The sequence below is a fragment of the Triticum urartu genome, chromosome 6 (assembly GCF_003073215.2).
Source record: "Triticum urartu cultivar G1812 chromosome 6, Tu2.1, whole genome shotgun sequence".
Lineage (NCBI taxonomy): Eukaryota > Viridiplantae > Streptophyta > Magnoliopsida > Poales > Poaceae > Triticum > Triticum urartu.
Genome location: NC_053027.1, coordinates 466,745,192 through 466,757,990, shown reverse-complemented (window position 1 = coordinate 466,757,990; position 12,799 = coordinate 466,745,192). Strand labels below are relative to the sequence as shown.

At 43.5% G+C, this 12,799-nt stretch overlaps 1 protein-coding gene across 1 annotated transcript; it reads right to left on the bottom strand.

Annotated features, from left to right (window-relative positions):
• Positions 1–508: 508 nt before the first annotated feature.
• LOC125514259 (3-dehydrosphinganine reductase TSC10A-like) lies at positions 509–2,905 on the bottom strand. Its single transcript, XM_048679553.1, has 3 exons — positions 2,105–2,905; positions 1,849–1,996; positions 509–1,021 (listed from the first exon to the last, which is right to left on the bottom strand). The coding sequence occupies exons 1-3, from the start codon at positions 2,639–2,641 to the stop codon at positions 720–722; spliced, it is 987 nt and encodes a 328-aa protein (XP_048535510.1). The 5' UTR covers positions 2,642–2,905; the 3' UTR covers positions 509–719.
• Between the last annotated feature and the right edge of the window lie 9,894 nt (positions 2,906–12,799).

Here is a 12,799-nt window from a genome sequence, read left to right as displayed (position 1 = left end):
AAATGAGCTAGAGCCTGGTCCGCTCCGGACCGGAGTGGAGGGAGCGGAGAGGAGCCGGACGCGAAGTAAATATAAGACTGCCAAAATGTCTTATATTTAGGAACAGAGGTAGCAATATATATTTGTACGAATTGCACCCGGTGAACAGTAAATTCTAAAAAATACTAGAAAAACTAAAAAAATAATCTGAATTCTGTTTTATGTAAGACGTTTGAGTGCATTAGGTGCGTGCCAAATTTCAAAGCATTTGGGCATCCAGGTAGCTCTCAAAAAATAAAGCAACTTACATATCCAAATGTTCTGAAATCTGGCACATACATCAGGCACTCAGTCATCTTTCTCCACACACAAAAAAACGGTTTTTTAAAATTTTATTTCATATTTTTCACAATTTTTTTGCTCACTCCCGGGCTCATTTGAGCCCGGGAGCCAAAACGCCTCAACCATATTTGTTCCTCTACCTAGTACATATACTGTTCCTATATTACTTCAAGCAATAACAGAAAGATTAAAACACAGGCAAAAGGGAATTTTTAACTGTCTGTCCAGTACAAGTGTACAACGTGCTAAGTATAACTGGTCAAAAACAATAACCCAGATATACATTGTATCCCAAAGTACAAGTGGGATATACATTCAGTCCAGGGATAACAAGGTACATTATTGGTTGTATATAAATTGTAAGCCCTTGAAAATCTGGGAATCCCAGGGTTGGGCTTTCACCCATGTTTCTTGTTCTTGGCGCACCAGTTCTCAATAGTAGAGAACCAATTCCACTGGAAACATAGTGCTACAAATCGCATCAGTCCAGCACCGATCACCTCCACGAATGCAATTAACGGGGAACTCTGGGGGGTTAGACCAGAAGTGGCTATAGCTAACATTGCTCCCTCGAAATTGCAGGGGATAATAAACCTCCCAGATTTGATGCCGGTTAGAGCCTTCATAGCAACATCATCAGCCTTCATTCCACCAGATGAATCTGCTATGATAGTGGTAAGCTCTGGCCTCTTTTTCTTCTCTGCAACCAATAAGAAAACAGCCAAGTACACGTCATGCTTCAGTTTCACTGTATGAATATGTACTGTTTTTATTTTTATTTTTGAGAGTAAAGTGTGAAATGAATGTTGAACTGAATATTCCCTCCGTTCGGACATAAGTGGCATGGTTATAGTTCAAATTTGAACTTTGAACTAAAACCACGCAACTTATTTCTGAATAGAGGGAGTACGACACTAATGTGCATAGCTGGTCCACTATCCAGAATGAAATGCCACAAAATAAGAGTAGCTCCAGAACTGGGGCTGTTAAGAACTACTGTGGAGGGTTCTCCCACCCATTTTCTCCTATCAATATGTGATATGCATGCTTGTGCATATTCTAGAAAAATGAAATGTACATGGTCTTCAAAATCGTAACAAAAATCAGAACTAGATTTTTTTTCCATTCTTCCGTCAGGACAGTGCAGCTTGCAAGAATCAAATAAGGTTATTTAACTAGAAGTGAAATTATATCTACATAAGATCAGTTCATCACTTTGTCAATGCAAATTTACTGGTAGGCATAACTAATCAAATGGTTTCGGTTGTGCTGGTCTTATGATCCTTCAAGTAAACTGTTTGCATTACATTTTCACCATTACATAAGCTTGAAATTTTGAGAATCTAAAAAGCGTCTCAACTACACCAAGTACTCAATAGTTTTTCGTGTCACAATCTTCAGATATGTAAATCATCTAATAATTTTTGTATCATGTGAGAAATTCAACAGGAAAGAAGATTGCCACATAAGTTAGTTAGATAATTCAGCAATCACTTCAAATTTAAAACATATATTATCAATGCATACCCTCGACAAGACCCGGTGTCTCTGTGTCAGGAGGGAAGATCAGCGACACGTGAATATCGTCCGAAACGACCTCATGCTGCAGCGACTCTGCAAGTCCAGTTAGTGCGAACTTGCTCGCGGAGTAAGCAGTATACCCATAAACACCAACCTACAGCAAAGATATCAATTGAGCTTTATCTCCCATCATGAGACATTACATCAAACACTTTAGCTGCATTGTTGGCAAAGCAGCGAAAGAACCCTGTATACTGTATACCTGACCAGCCTGCGATGACATGATGGCAATGGACGCCGGGAGACTGGTCTCGCGGGTGCGTGCCTTCATGGCAGGGAGCGCGGCCTTGATGAGGTGGAAGGTCCCCATGAGGTTGATGTCCACCATCCACTTGACCTCCTCCATGTCCTGCTTCTCCAGCTCCTGCGCCACGAACACGCCGTGGTTGCAGACGAGCACGTCGACCGGCCCGGCCGCGTCGAGTGCACTTGCCACGGCGGCGGCATCCCGCACGTCGGCCTGGTGGACCCCGACGTCCTGTCCCGTGGCAAGCCTGATGGCGGCGCGCGCGTCCTCGAGGCGGGCGGCGTTGCGCGCGAGGATGGAGACCCGCGCGCCCTCCCGCGCGGCGGCCGTGGCGAGGGCGAGCCCGATGCCGCTGGACCCGCCGGTGATGAAGAAGTGGCGGCCCTTGAGCGGGATTCGCGCGGCCCGGGGCCGGGTCAGGAAGGCGAGCGCGGCGAGGAGGCCGACGGGCGGCACCAGGAGGAGGAGCAGGAGGAGGAGTGCTGCGGCCATGGCGAAGTCGCACTAGGGCCTGGGTTCCGTGGACGGTGGAGTGAAGAGGTGATTGAGGCGCTAGGGTTTAAAGAGGGCGAAGGGGCCGCCGGAGTGGACCAGGGCGAGGGCAGCAACGGAGGAGGAAAGGTCGCCGCCTGACGGGTGCAGATCTAGGACGGCGACCGTCGAGACAAGCTAGCACACTCGCCTGGACTTGGACTTCAGGTGTGGGGTTCCCCGGCCTCGCGCGTATCGGATACGAGGAGGGGCTTTGATTTGGGTGCGCGAGTGGTGGGAAGGCCGAAGGCCGGCGCCCGGCGGGCGACGGCAGATCTGACCGGGCGACATGGAGGCGGCCCATCCACCCTCACGTGGGCTGAAGCGACTTTGCCGGGTTCACCGCTATGTTTGTGGGCGAATCCTATTGGACGCCCGTGTGCGTTGGCCCGAAATCACTAATTGAGGAGCGCTCCTCGTCTCGATTAGTCGAGGAGCGCTCACTGTGCGTCAAGTGTCATGCGCGGAGCGGTCGAAAGACTTTTTCAAAGCGCTCTGCGCGTGACACTTGTCGCGCATACGGCGTCTCCCGTGTTTTTCGGTTTTTGGTTTTTTCTTTCTGGTTTTTCCTTTTTTTCACTTTAGTTCTTATACTTTTAATGTTTAGTAAAACCTGTTGATCTGTTTTGAGATCTGTTTTCTCTCTGGTGTGGGCGAACCGTCGTGGAGCACTGTTCTTTCTTTGCCATCGTCTCCGTCCGTCGCGGCCGCCGCTCTTGTCGCGTGGTTACGGCGGCCCCTGTCCCGGCCGCCGCGCTTGTTGCCTGCTTTTACGGCGGTCCTTCTTTAGCGTCGCCTGCGCTTCCCCGTTCGCGTGATCTTCGTTCCCTACCGGTTGCCTTCGTGGGTTCCCTGTTTCCCTTTCTCGTTTCTCTTTTTGTTCCCATTATATTTCCGGGATATGGAGATTTATGGGGTAGTTACGGGTAGGGACTACCAACACTATCAGATGTCAAGTTTCAACTGGGTTTTGTGGGATTAGTTCTTGATAATCATTGTGTTTCTTGCAGTTATGGCTTGTCCTTTTTGCCGTATGCCTGGTGGCCCGTGTTCTTCTGTTGATTCTTCTGTAGATGGGTTCAGTGTGGTCCTGGATCGGCGTTGTTGGAGGCGTGTTGTAAGAATATCATTTTATAATTGTTCAATTTTTGGCACACACGTTTATTTCTTTTGGTGTTGCTCATGTTGTTTAGGTTTTGATTATGATCCTTGTTTTGATTTGTTGTGCAGTATGTTCCGTGCAGTGTTAGAGCTCATCTTGCTCGTTACATCGAGGAGTGTAGGGCTTTAGCCATAAGGAGGGGTGACGAAGATACTGATCTTGCTTTTCAGTGCAATGAGGGTTATTTGTATGGTGTTCTGTTTAGTCATGGTCGGTTGAGGAGCAAATTCCATGGTCCTTCCTGGGAACGATTGGTCAGTGATTATGATGTTCGTCCTCGTGATATAATGACCATTAGGCTTGAACACTATGGAACATGGATTGGTGATTTTTATCGTGTTGGTCGTGGAGATGCGTTGTCTCCTTTACCGTCTGTTGGTAAGGTTTATTTTTAAGGAAGTTTTTAGCTTGTTTTATTGCATATGATGATTTTCCTGTTCCCTTGAGCCTATGTAATTATATTTTGTAGCTCTTGATGGTTTGAGCGACTCCGAGATGAAACTTGTTGGGAGTTGTTATTACACCCGTGGTGTTTTTTTTAATTATCAGCAGATGTATTTCATGAGGTGTCAACTCTTTGATGATGTCTACATACCGTGTTGTCCTTTTGTTCACAGGATTGATTCCATGAATGTTAATGGTCATCATATGGTCAGATTTTTTCCACTATTTTTTCTTTGTTTCTGTTTATTAAATTTTTGTTCTATTTCTGATAGCTTGATGTTTTTTGTCAGGTTATTCCTGGTATTGTTGTGAGGAGTTTGAAGGAGTTTGTGACTTTTCCTAGGACTGGCGTTTTAACCCTTGAAGTTACTTTGGAATCTGGTGATGATGATATATATGTGAGCACTCCTTGCTCCTACTTCATTGGCTTGGGTAGTAGAATGGTGTTCAAACAGGAAGGTCTCAGTGATTTTCTCCAGGCATCGTCTATTGAAGTAAACAACTTGGTGCTGATAACTTTCAAAGAGCGTGATGGGAGGCTTGTTGTTATCTTCAATCTTCTGCCGCAGTGATGTTAGTTATAGCCTTTGAACATAAATGGATTTTGTTTAAAAATCTATGCTACGGGTTAATGTTGTCTAGATATATGAAACAATATGAACCTAAGAACCTAAGTGTTCATTGTTGTTGTATGTTTATAGAAGAGGTATGGCTGTGCATCTCTTTTAAACATGTTCTTTTGGATGGATGTTATTTAATTGGGGTCATAGTTATCAATACAGTAGAGGCACGTGTGTTGTTTACTCTGAGGCACGGCCGTGCATCTCTTTTATGTGAGGCACGTGGATCAAGCAAATGAAGGCACGAAATTGAAGTCAGTGCAGGCACGGTCATGAGGAGGCACGGGTATACTGAGAGCTACGTGTGTGCGGCGCCAAAGTTGTACGGGCGAGATACTATGGGTTTCATGCGAGAGGCACGTGTGTGTGTGTGTAGGACGTAGAGTTACTGTTGGTTTTATGCGAGGCACGTGGATTGAGCAAACGGAGGCATGGAATTATAGTTAGTACAAGCATGGTTGTGGAGGTACAGGTATACTGAGAGACGCGTGTGTGCAACACCAAAGTTGCATTGGCGATTACGCATGCGGAGCACGTAGAGTTACTATGGGTTTCAAGTGAGGCACGTTGATCAAGAAAACAGAGGCACGAAAGTGCAGTCAGTACAAGCACGGTTGTGTGGAGGCACGGTTTTGAACCCTCTTGCTGCTGTCAAGATTCTAGAGGCACGGATGTACGGCAGTAGAGGCATCGGTTCGAATATCTGGTTAGAGGGGCTCGGTTAATGATGCACAGGCGTGTAGTCTCTAGGGTCACGGGTGCGTGGCACCACAGGCATGGATTGAGTAGACACTTAGTGAGTCACGCTTGTACATAGGTCAGTTGCACACAGTAGTGTAGTTTTGTGTCATCGTGCAGAACTGGTGTACGGAGAGGAACCTGTGTACAATAGCAAGGATGTTCTGAATGGACGGAGCGGTGTTTGATGTGAAATGGAGGCAAGGATTTTTTTTCAATGTGGTTAAGGTAAGAAAGTTCTCGTCGCTTGTGACTGTGTACCGAATGATCTTCTGCAATATTTATGAATTGTTCACGCCAATGTTTAATAAGTATTGTATTGAAAATTTACAACGATATCATCACATATTCTTGTAAATGCACGATGCATCTTGTAAAGGTTGAGTATGAAAATTATCGTGCGAGATATCTCTCGTTCTATAATCATGGATACAATATATGCTTGCTCAGTACTGGGACATAACTTACTAATTGCATTTAGACATGCAAAACGTAGTATGCATTTGTACATGAGCACACCATTGTGTTTAAAGTTCAAACGTAAAATAGTAATACAATACACATAGTATCTTTGAGCAACAACAAACATATTTACAACATAGGTTCATACAATCCAAATTAGTACATGAGCACACCATTGTGTTCAAAGTTCAAACGTAAAATAGTAATACAATACACACAACATCTTTGAGCAACAACAAACATATTTACAACATAGGTTCATACAATCCAAATTATGATAATAGTAGTTCCTACTAGTTTAATGTAGACATCCATTTTCTCGCAATTTACCAACCACTGTTTCCCTTCCGGCGCTTCCAGCCGCTGGAAGATCCCTCGTCATTGCTCTTACGTGGGCGGAGTCTTTCTTTCATTGGTTGTTGGTGGAGGTGACGTAACCCGTTCTTGATGATTAGGATTCTACGGTACAACTCGTAGCTAACATACCCGTCCTTTGCCGCGTACTCAAGGTGTATCGGGGAAAGTGGCTTCCACTCCCAGAACTGGTGCTTCTCCTTTGGGAATGAGTTCTTCATGTTCTTGTATGAGGGGTCGATGATGGCCGCTGCAAGGTCACCCATGGAGTCCCTTTCTCCACCACCCTTGATGCAGAATAGCCTCTGGATGTCGACGTGGTGCTCGTCTGGAATTCTGATGCATGCACGAGCAAGCATGGTCTTGTCGTTCCTGGTGTCAACGCTAGTGAAAGTTACAGCTTTCCATTGCAGGAAGTCAACTAACGCCTGGGAGCGCTCGGATCTGCAGTAGTGGTATACAAGGACATGCTCACGCATGGAAAGTTGGACGACGGCGATCCCTTGTCGTATGTAACTGCTCTTACGTGTATACTCGAGGTCGAGGCCGGCGAACTTGTTCTTCTCCTTCTTTAGCCATTCTTCGTACTTGTTGATGATCCACTCCACGGTCCTTGGGTCGTTGGTGTACACCACCTCGAGCACGGCTGTACCGTGGGTAGTGATGTGTTCCGTGAATGTTGTTAGTTTCCCGTCATCCATGGCTAGAGGTGTGCGGTGGTGAAGGATGAAATGGAGTCGGAAAAGTGAAAGGGTTGTTTTGTCGTGCAAAAAAGGAAACCGCCAAAGAGCAATTGCTACTCACGCGGTGGTTCCAGGCATAGAATTTCAGAAACAGGGGTTTGTTTTATCTGTTTTTTTAAGATTTTCACTTGTCTTGTTCATTGAATTTTTTTTATTCGTTGCGTGTTGCCTGCGTGATGCATCTTTGGCTGTGAAAGTAGTCGTGTAAACGGTAGAACACTCAGCAGATGCATGGTCGTGCCTTTGTTGTGAAACGTTTTTTTCAATTAATAATCTTCCTTGGTTAGGGAGGCACGGTTTTTATGTTATTCGGTGCACAAGTGTGTGTTTAGGAAAAGTTGAAGTAAATATAGTTTGGACTTGAAAATGGAGTCCTGTTTGTTTTTTAATTCAGATATGTTTCACTAGATGGTTTGAATAAGTTTGATAACATCGCATTGCTAGAGGTTTTGAATCACAAACTGATTCTTGTTTCGTTTCATTTTTGAAAATGAGTCTTTTTTTTGGTTTTTTGAATTGTGAACTTTTCAAAGGATAAGAACTACATTTTTTCGAATGAATCATTTCGATGGTTCAAACAACATCTGTTTTAAAGGATCATTCCGATGGTTGAAACAGCAAGTTGAGTGTCCGTAAGAGCTACATAAGTTGCAAAAGATTATTCTGATAGTTCAAGCAAGCACATGGTCCATAATAGTTAAATTACTCTACCATCCTAACTAGCAAACTTATAGTAATCAGTTTTTTGCTCCTGGAGACATCATGATGAAACGAGCGTTGAACATTCTAGGAGATACACTGTTTGCTTCCATTTTAGGTGCTAGTTCCGACGGAATCTACATAATGCGTTGAATGATGATGGACACAGAACGATCATTTCGCTCTTTGAAAGTGATTAGAACAATGTTCTTTTCAACGAAGGATGCAGCTGATATGAAGTCTCTGAAAGAAGACTTTTGTATTACCATCATGCCGTCGTTTTTGGAGATGTAGTATGATGAAGGAGTGATGACATGTGTAGGTTCATCAGGAGCTTCAAGGGTTACCCTGCCATTGGTTGGCATGTCCACCCATCTCTTCAGTGTTGAGACAACGCTCCTCGGAATTTTCTAGAATAAAATCGAAATTAAATAGAAATTAAAACCGTTGATTTGTCACTTGGACAATAAATAAAGGAATGTCTGAATATGGTGAGTGCACAAACATTAAGAAATTCCATATTGGAAGTAATATAGTTCCTGGCATGTTCAGGTTTGTGTGTAAACAGATAAAACAACATATTAAGAGAACAACGAAAGTTTTGTTGTTTTAGGTTTGAATAAATAGGTTCTTTATAATTTTACATATAAGCAATATTACGTCAGTATTGTTTATATTACATATGAGCAAAATACGTTTTGTATTTTAACAAGGACAGTTGTAACCAACCATGACGTAGTCTTTGGTGTTAGTGTGAGTCAGGACATGGACAAATGGACGGCAATAGATGAAAGTATCTCCAAAAAGGCGTTGTAGAAAGAATCGTGTCTGGTCGTAGGTAACTCAATATCCTTAGAGTAGACACAGCAGTGAACATGGTCGAAATCGTTAGAAGAAAGATCGTCGAGAGCTAGAAAAAAAGCTTTTAAAGTTAGATAAAGTTATATCCAACACGGGGTTAATATTATTCAGTTCAATTCATGCATATAAAATTACAGCGAAAGAAGATAAGTTTGTAATGTTTGTAATATTAAATACCTAACAATGTGGGGTAATGGAAGCAGCCTTTTGTTATCTCGATATGTTTGTATTTCGAGATTGAGACCCTCGTCTGGTAGTTCAAATTCTATGCGGTCTCCAGCACGAAGTTCATAATCAGCCGCAAAGATGTTCCACTCACCACGGCAGAACTTTGTGTAGTTCGCCCTATGCTTAAACAAAGCATTGTAAGACCTTCCTTCATGTGTAAGAAGCGCTGGCTCTACCTGTTGTTTATGCAATTTTCTTGCTTCTTTCTTCTCTTCTTCAATGTATTCGGCGAGAAAAGCTCTGACATTACAAGGTACATACTGGAAAAAATAGTGCAAATAACAACATGTAAGTATAAATTTGAACTCGCGTACTATTAATGTTAAAAGTTTTCTTAAATTGGATATGAATTTTTGATAAGAATTATAGATAACAACATAATTATTATAAATTAATGGACTATATTAATCAGGGCATAAGCAAGCAAACTAATGGAAAATGAAAACACAAGGCAGGTGCGAAGAAGTGGCAGCAGGGGGGCCTAGTGTAGGTGCAAGGGGGTATGAGTGACAGTGACGATTTTTACTGTGTCGTAAGCAACTAATTTGTTAGTGATGCTTACTAACCATCCGGCTCCAGCAATTTTCATCAAGAATAACCTCAAACTCCTGGATAACTTCAGGGTGTGGTTCGCAAGGGCCGCCTGGTTGGCGGCAGGCAGGGCAAATCATACCTAAATATTTCAGAAAAACTATGTTAAGAAAATAAGAATATCATAACAATTTAAAAACAAGCTTCAACGTGGAAGGTAGACAACGACTAGCTTCAAATATGTTAGCCATATTGAAGGCAGGCAACAACTATGAATTTACCAGTATATAACACTTGTTTAGATTTTCAAATGGTTTTTATATTCCTTTAGAGAATGAAGTCGTTGTACCGGATCTGATGCTTCAATAACTATCAAATGAAAAACCTAAACATAAAATGTAAATACGGATCGGAGCATGCTGCTTACGCATATGCTTTTTACCTGGGACAGAAGAAGAACGAGGGTTGATGAACAGAGATTTGGGTAGGGGAATCTTAGGGCAAGCGCACACGGCTAGCAAAATCTACGAGAGAAGCACGGCTTGGAAGTTATTCAAGAGACCCAATAAAAACTCTACAATAACTTGTTTGAAATGAGACTGTGTGCGGGGAAGAAGCACAAACCCTAGAAGTAGGCGGATGGATAAGGCAGATGGCTTGTGATGGGAAGCTTAGGGCAAGCACCCACGGCCAGCAATCTATGAGAGAAGTATGGCTTAGAAATTAATCGATTGTGTGCGGGTTAGAAGCACGAACCCTAGAAGCAGGAGACGGAGAAGAAGCACGAAACCTAGAAGCAGGCGACGGAGAAGGCAAATGAGTTGTGTTGTGGCTGAGGGAGTCAGAGCTTATGGAAATATAAAGGAGACAGGAGAGAGCAAGAGTAGTAATGAGTGCTTCTTGTTTTATTTTTTATTCTGCGAAATGGAATGAATGCTGGTTGTAGATGGTGTGCGTGCATTTCGAGGTGTTATGAGGAAACGAGATGTTTGACTCGTTCAGCCGCCTCCCATTATAGTTGTCCAGCTGTGCTGCCTCCGAGCGGAGTCTTTTACGTGCCTATCCTGCCTCACATACTTTTTGTAAGGCACGGTTATACATGTTCAAAAGCATGCTCGTGCTTCTGTGTTTTTTTAATCACATGTTTAATCAGATATGGTTGGGTGTTTCTTTAGGCGAGGACCGGTGATGATGTTATTAGATGCACGGTCGTTGTAACAGGAGAGGCATGGTCGATATGTCAGGGGATGAAAATTGAATAATGAGAGGCACGTTTGCATCTGAAATTGAGTCACGGTTCGTGACTTTGGTATTGCATTTTTTTCACGTAGTCGTTGACCCAAGTGAGTCACTGTTTTTATGTACGCTGGCTTCAGGCGGGATTATGTATGATAGCCCACGGTTATATGTATGTCAGAAGTATGGACGTGCTTTTGTTTTGTCAATGTTTCTGGTGGTACACAGACGTGCGTTGTTGTTAGTAAGGTTTGTCTTTAACCAAAGTGGATGCACACGTGTGGCTTTTGTTCTGGCGAACCGTGCTTCCATTTTTGTTCACTCCCAGTGTAGTATTTGTACGACAGGGTCATCTCGTTTGCCTCTTCGCATTGTTCTCTCGGTCAAAAGATGTACCGGTGACTGATGGGATGGCTATTTATTGTTAGTATTTATTGTGCCAGATACCGTGCTAGAGTTAACCTAGAGGCTCCTCGATTACAGCGTGGCAGTCGTGACTTTTGAAGTGCATGGTTTCACGAGCTGCAGAAGCACAATCGTCCATTCACCGTTTCCTTAGCAATTAAATGGGCATGGTAACTGAGTCGTCTCTCCCCAAAGGTTAAGTAGTGGTCTATTCCTGGAGGTTATGGCGTCTTATTCCCTCCAGAGAAGTGCAGGTAGCTCCCGTCATCCTCGCCTCGTACAAGAAGCATAGTCAAACTCCATTGTCGTCTCAGCCTTGGTTCCATGGACGACTTCAGGAACAATACTGAGCGTCTCTCTATAGATGCTGATGGTAATACCAAGCTCGATTGTTGTACACCAACGAGCCCCACAAGGTGGAGGAGATTCTTACTCTCTATGAGGAATGGCTGCGTGAGGACAGGTACAAGTTTGTTGGTCTTGATCTGGAGTACACACGAGAGGATTATTTTGATCGTAGTAGAAAAGTTGCCGTTATGCAACTGGCGATGCGCAAGCATGTTCTTGTTTATCACTTGTGCAAGTCCAGGATGGAGTGCGCTGCTCTGAAGGATTTCCTTCGGAACAAAGGTATAATCTTCGCTAGTGTCGACGTCAGGAACGATAGGGATGTTCTCGCAAACAGTTGCCTCAAAATCCCAAGAGAGTGTCACATCGACCTTCAAGAGGAGCTCATGATCAAAGGAGGCAATCTAAGTGATTCAATGGCAGATTTGGCAGGATCCGTCATAAACAAATCTTACTTGAGTATGAAGTCGTCTTTTCCACAAGGTCTGCATGACTACTGGGAATGGAAGCCGCTTTCCCTTAAACACCTAAAATATGCGGCAATTGTAAGTGAAAATTTCGTTTTTATATTTTTGTTTTATTGCAACAATAGTACTTTTTGTCCTTTACGTATATCTTCATTCTCATCCGCTTTTTATTTTAGGATGGGTATGTCAGCTACGAGCTCTACCACCGAGTTCTGTCTATGAAGGACATGATGCATCCTCGTTGTCTTCCCGACCCCGGACGCCGTTGATGCTTTTGAGCAGAACTCCAATTGAGTAGAATTGTCCCGGTGGTCTGAGCAAAATGGACTCCTGGAAGACTTTCATTTCTTTTTTTTGTATAATTAATGAGTACTTTTAGTTCAATCCTATGGAGTACCGTCTCATGTTATGTGAATATAATTTCTTATGTTTTTTCATGTTACAAGTTCATTGTTGACGTTTGCGCGTGGTCATGTATATTTAGAGAACCTATTGAAGTGGCGCATATGTATTGTTTGGGAGAAGCACGTTTTGTGTTTGGCTTTTATTCAGTGTCGTTTGTTTGTGTTTGTATTGTTGTCTTTTACACGTTCGCACAAGAGAGGCACGTCTGCTAACATACGAGGCAACATTTTAGTTTCGTGTCTTTGTGTGCTTTAGGACCGTGCCTCGAGAATCCGGGCATCCGTGTATGTTCAGGCTTCACTTCCGTGGCTTCTTTCCGTCTATGCATGTACATCCGTGACACACGCCATGTCTGTAACGTGCTGGTTTCACATGGCAGTTCCTCTTGACACTACACGACTGTGCCTTTGCCACCA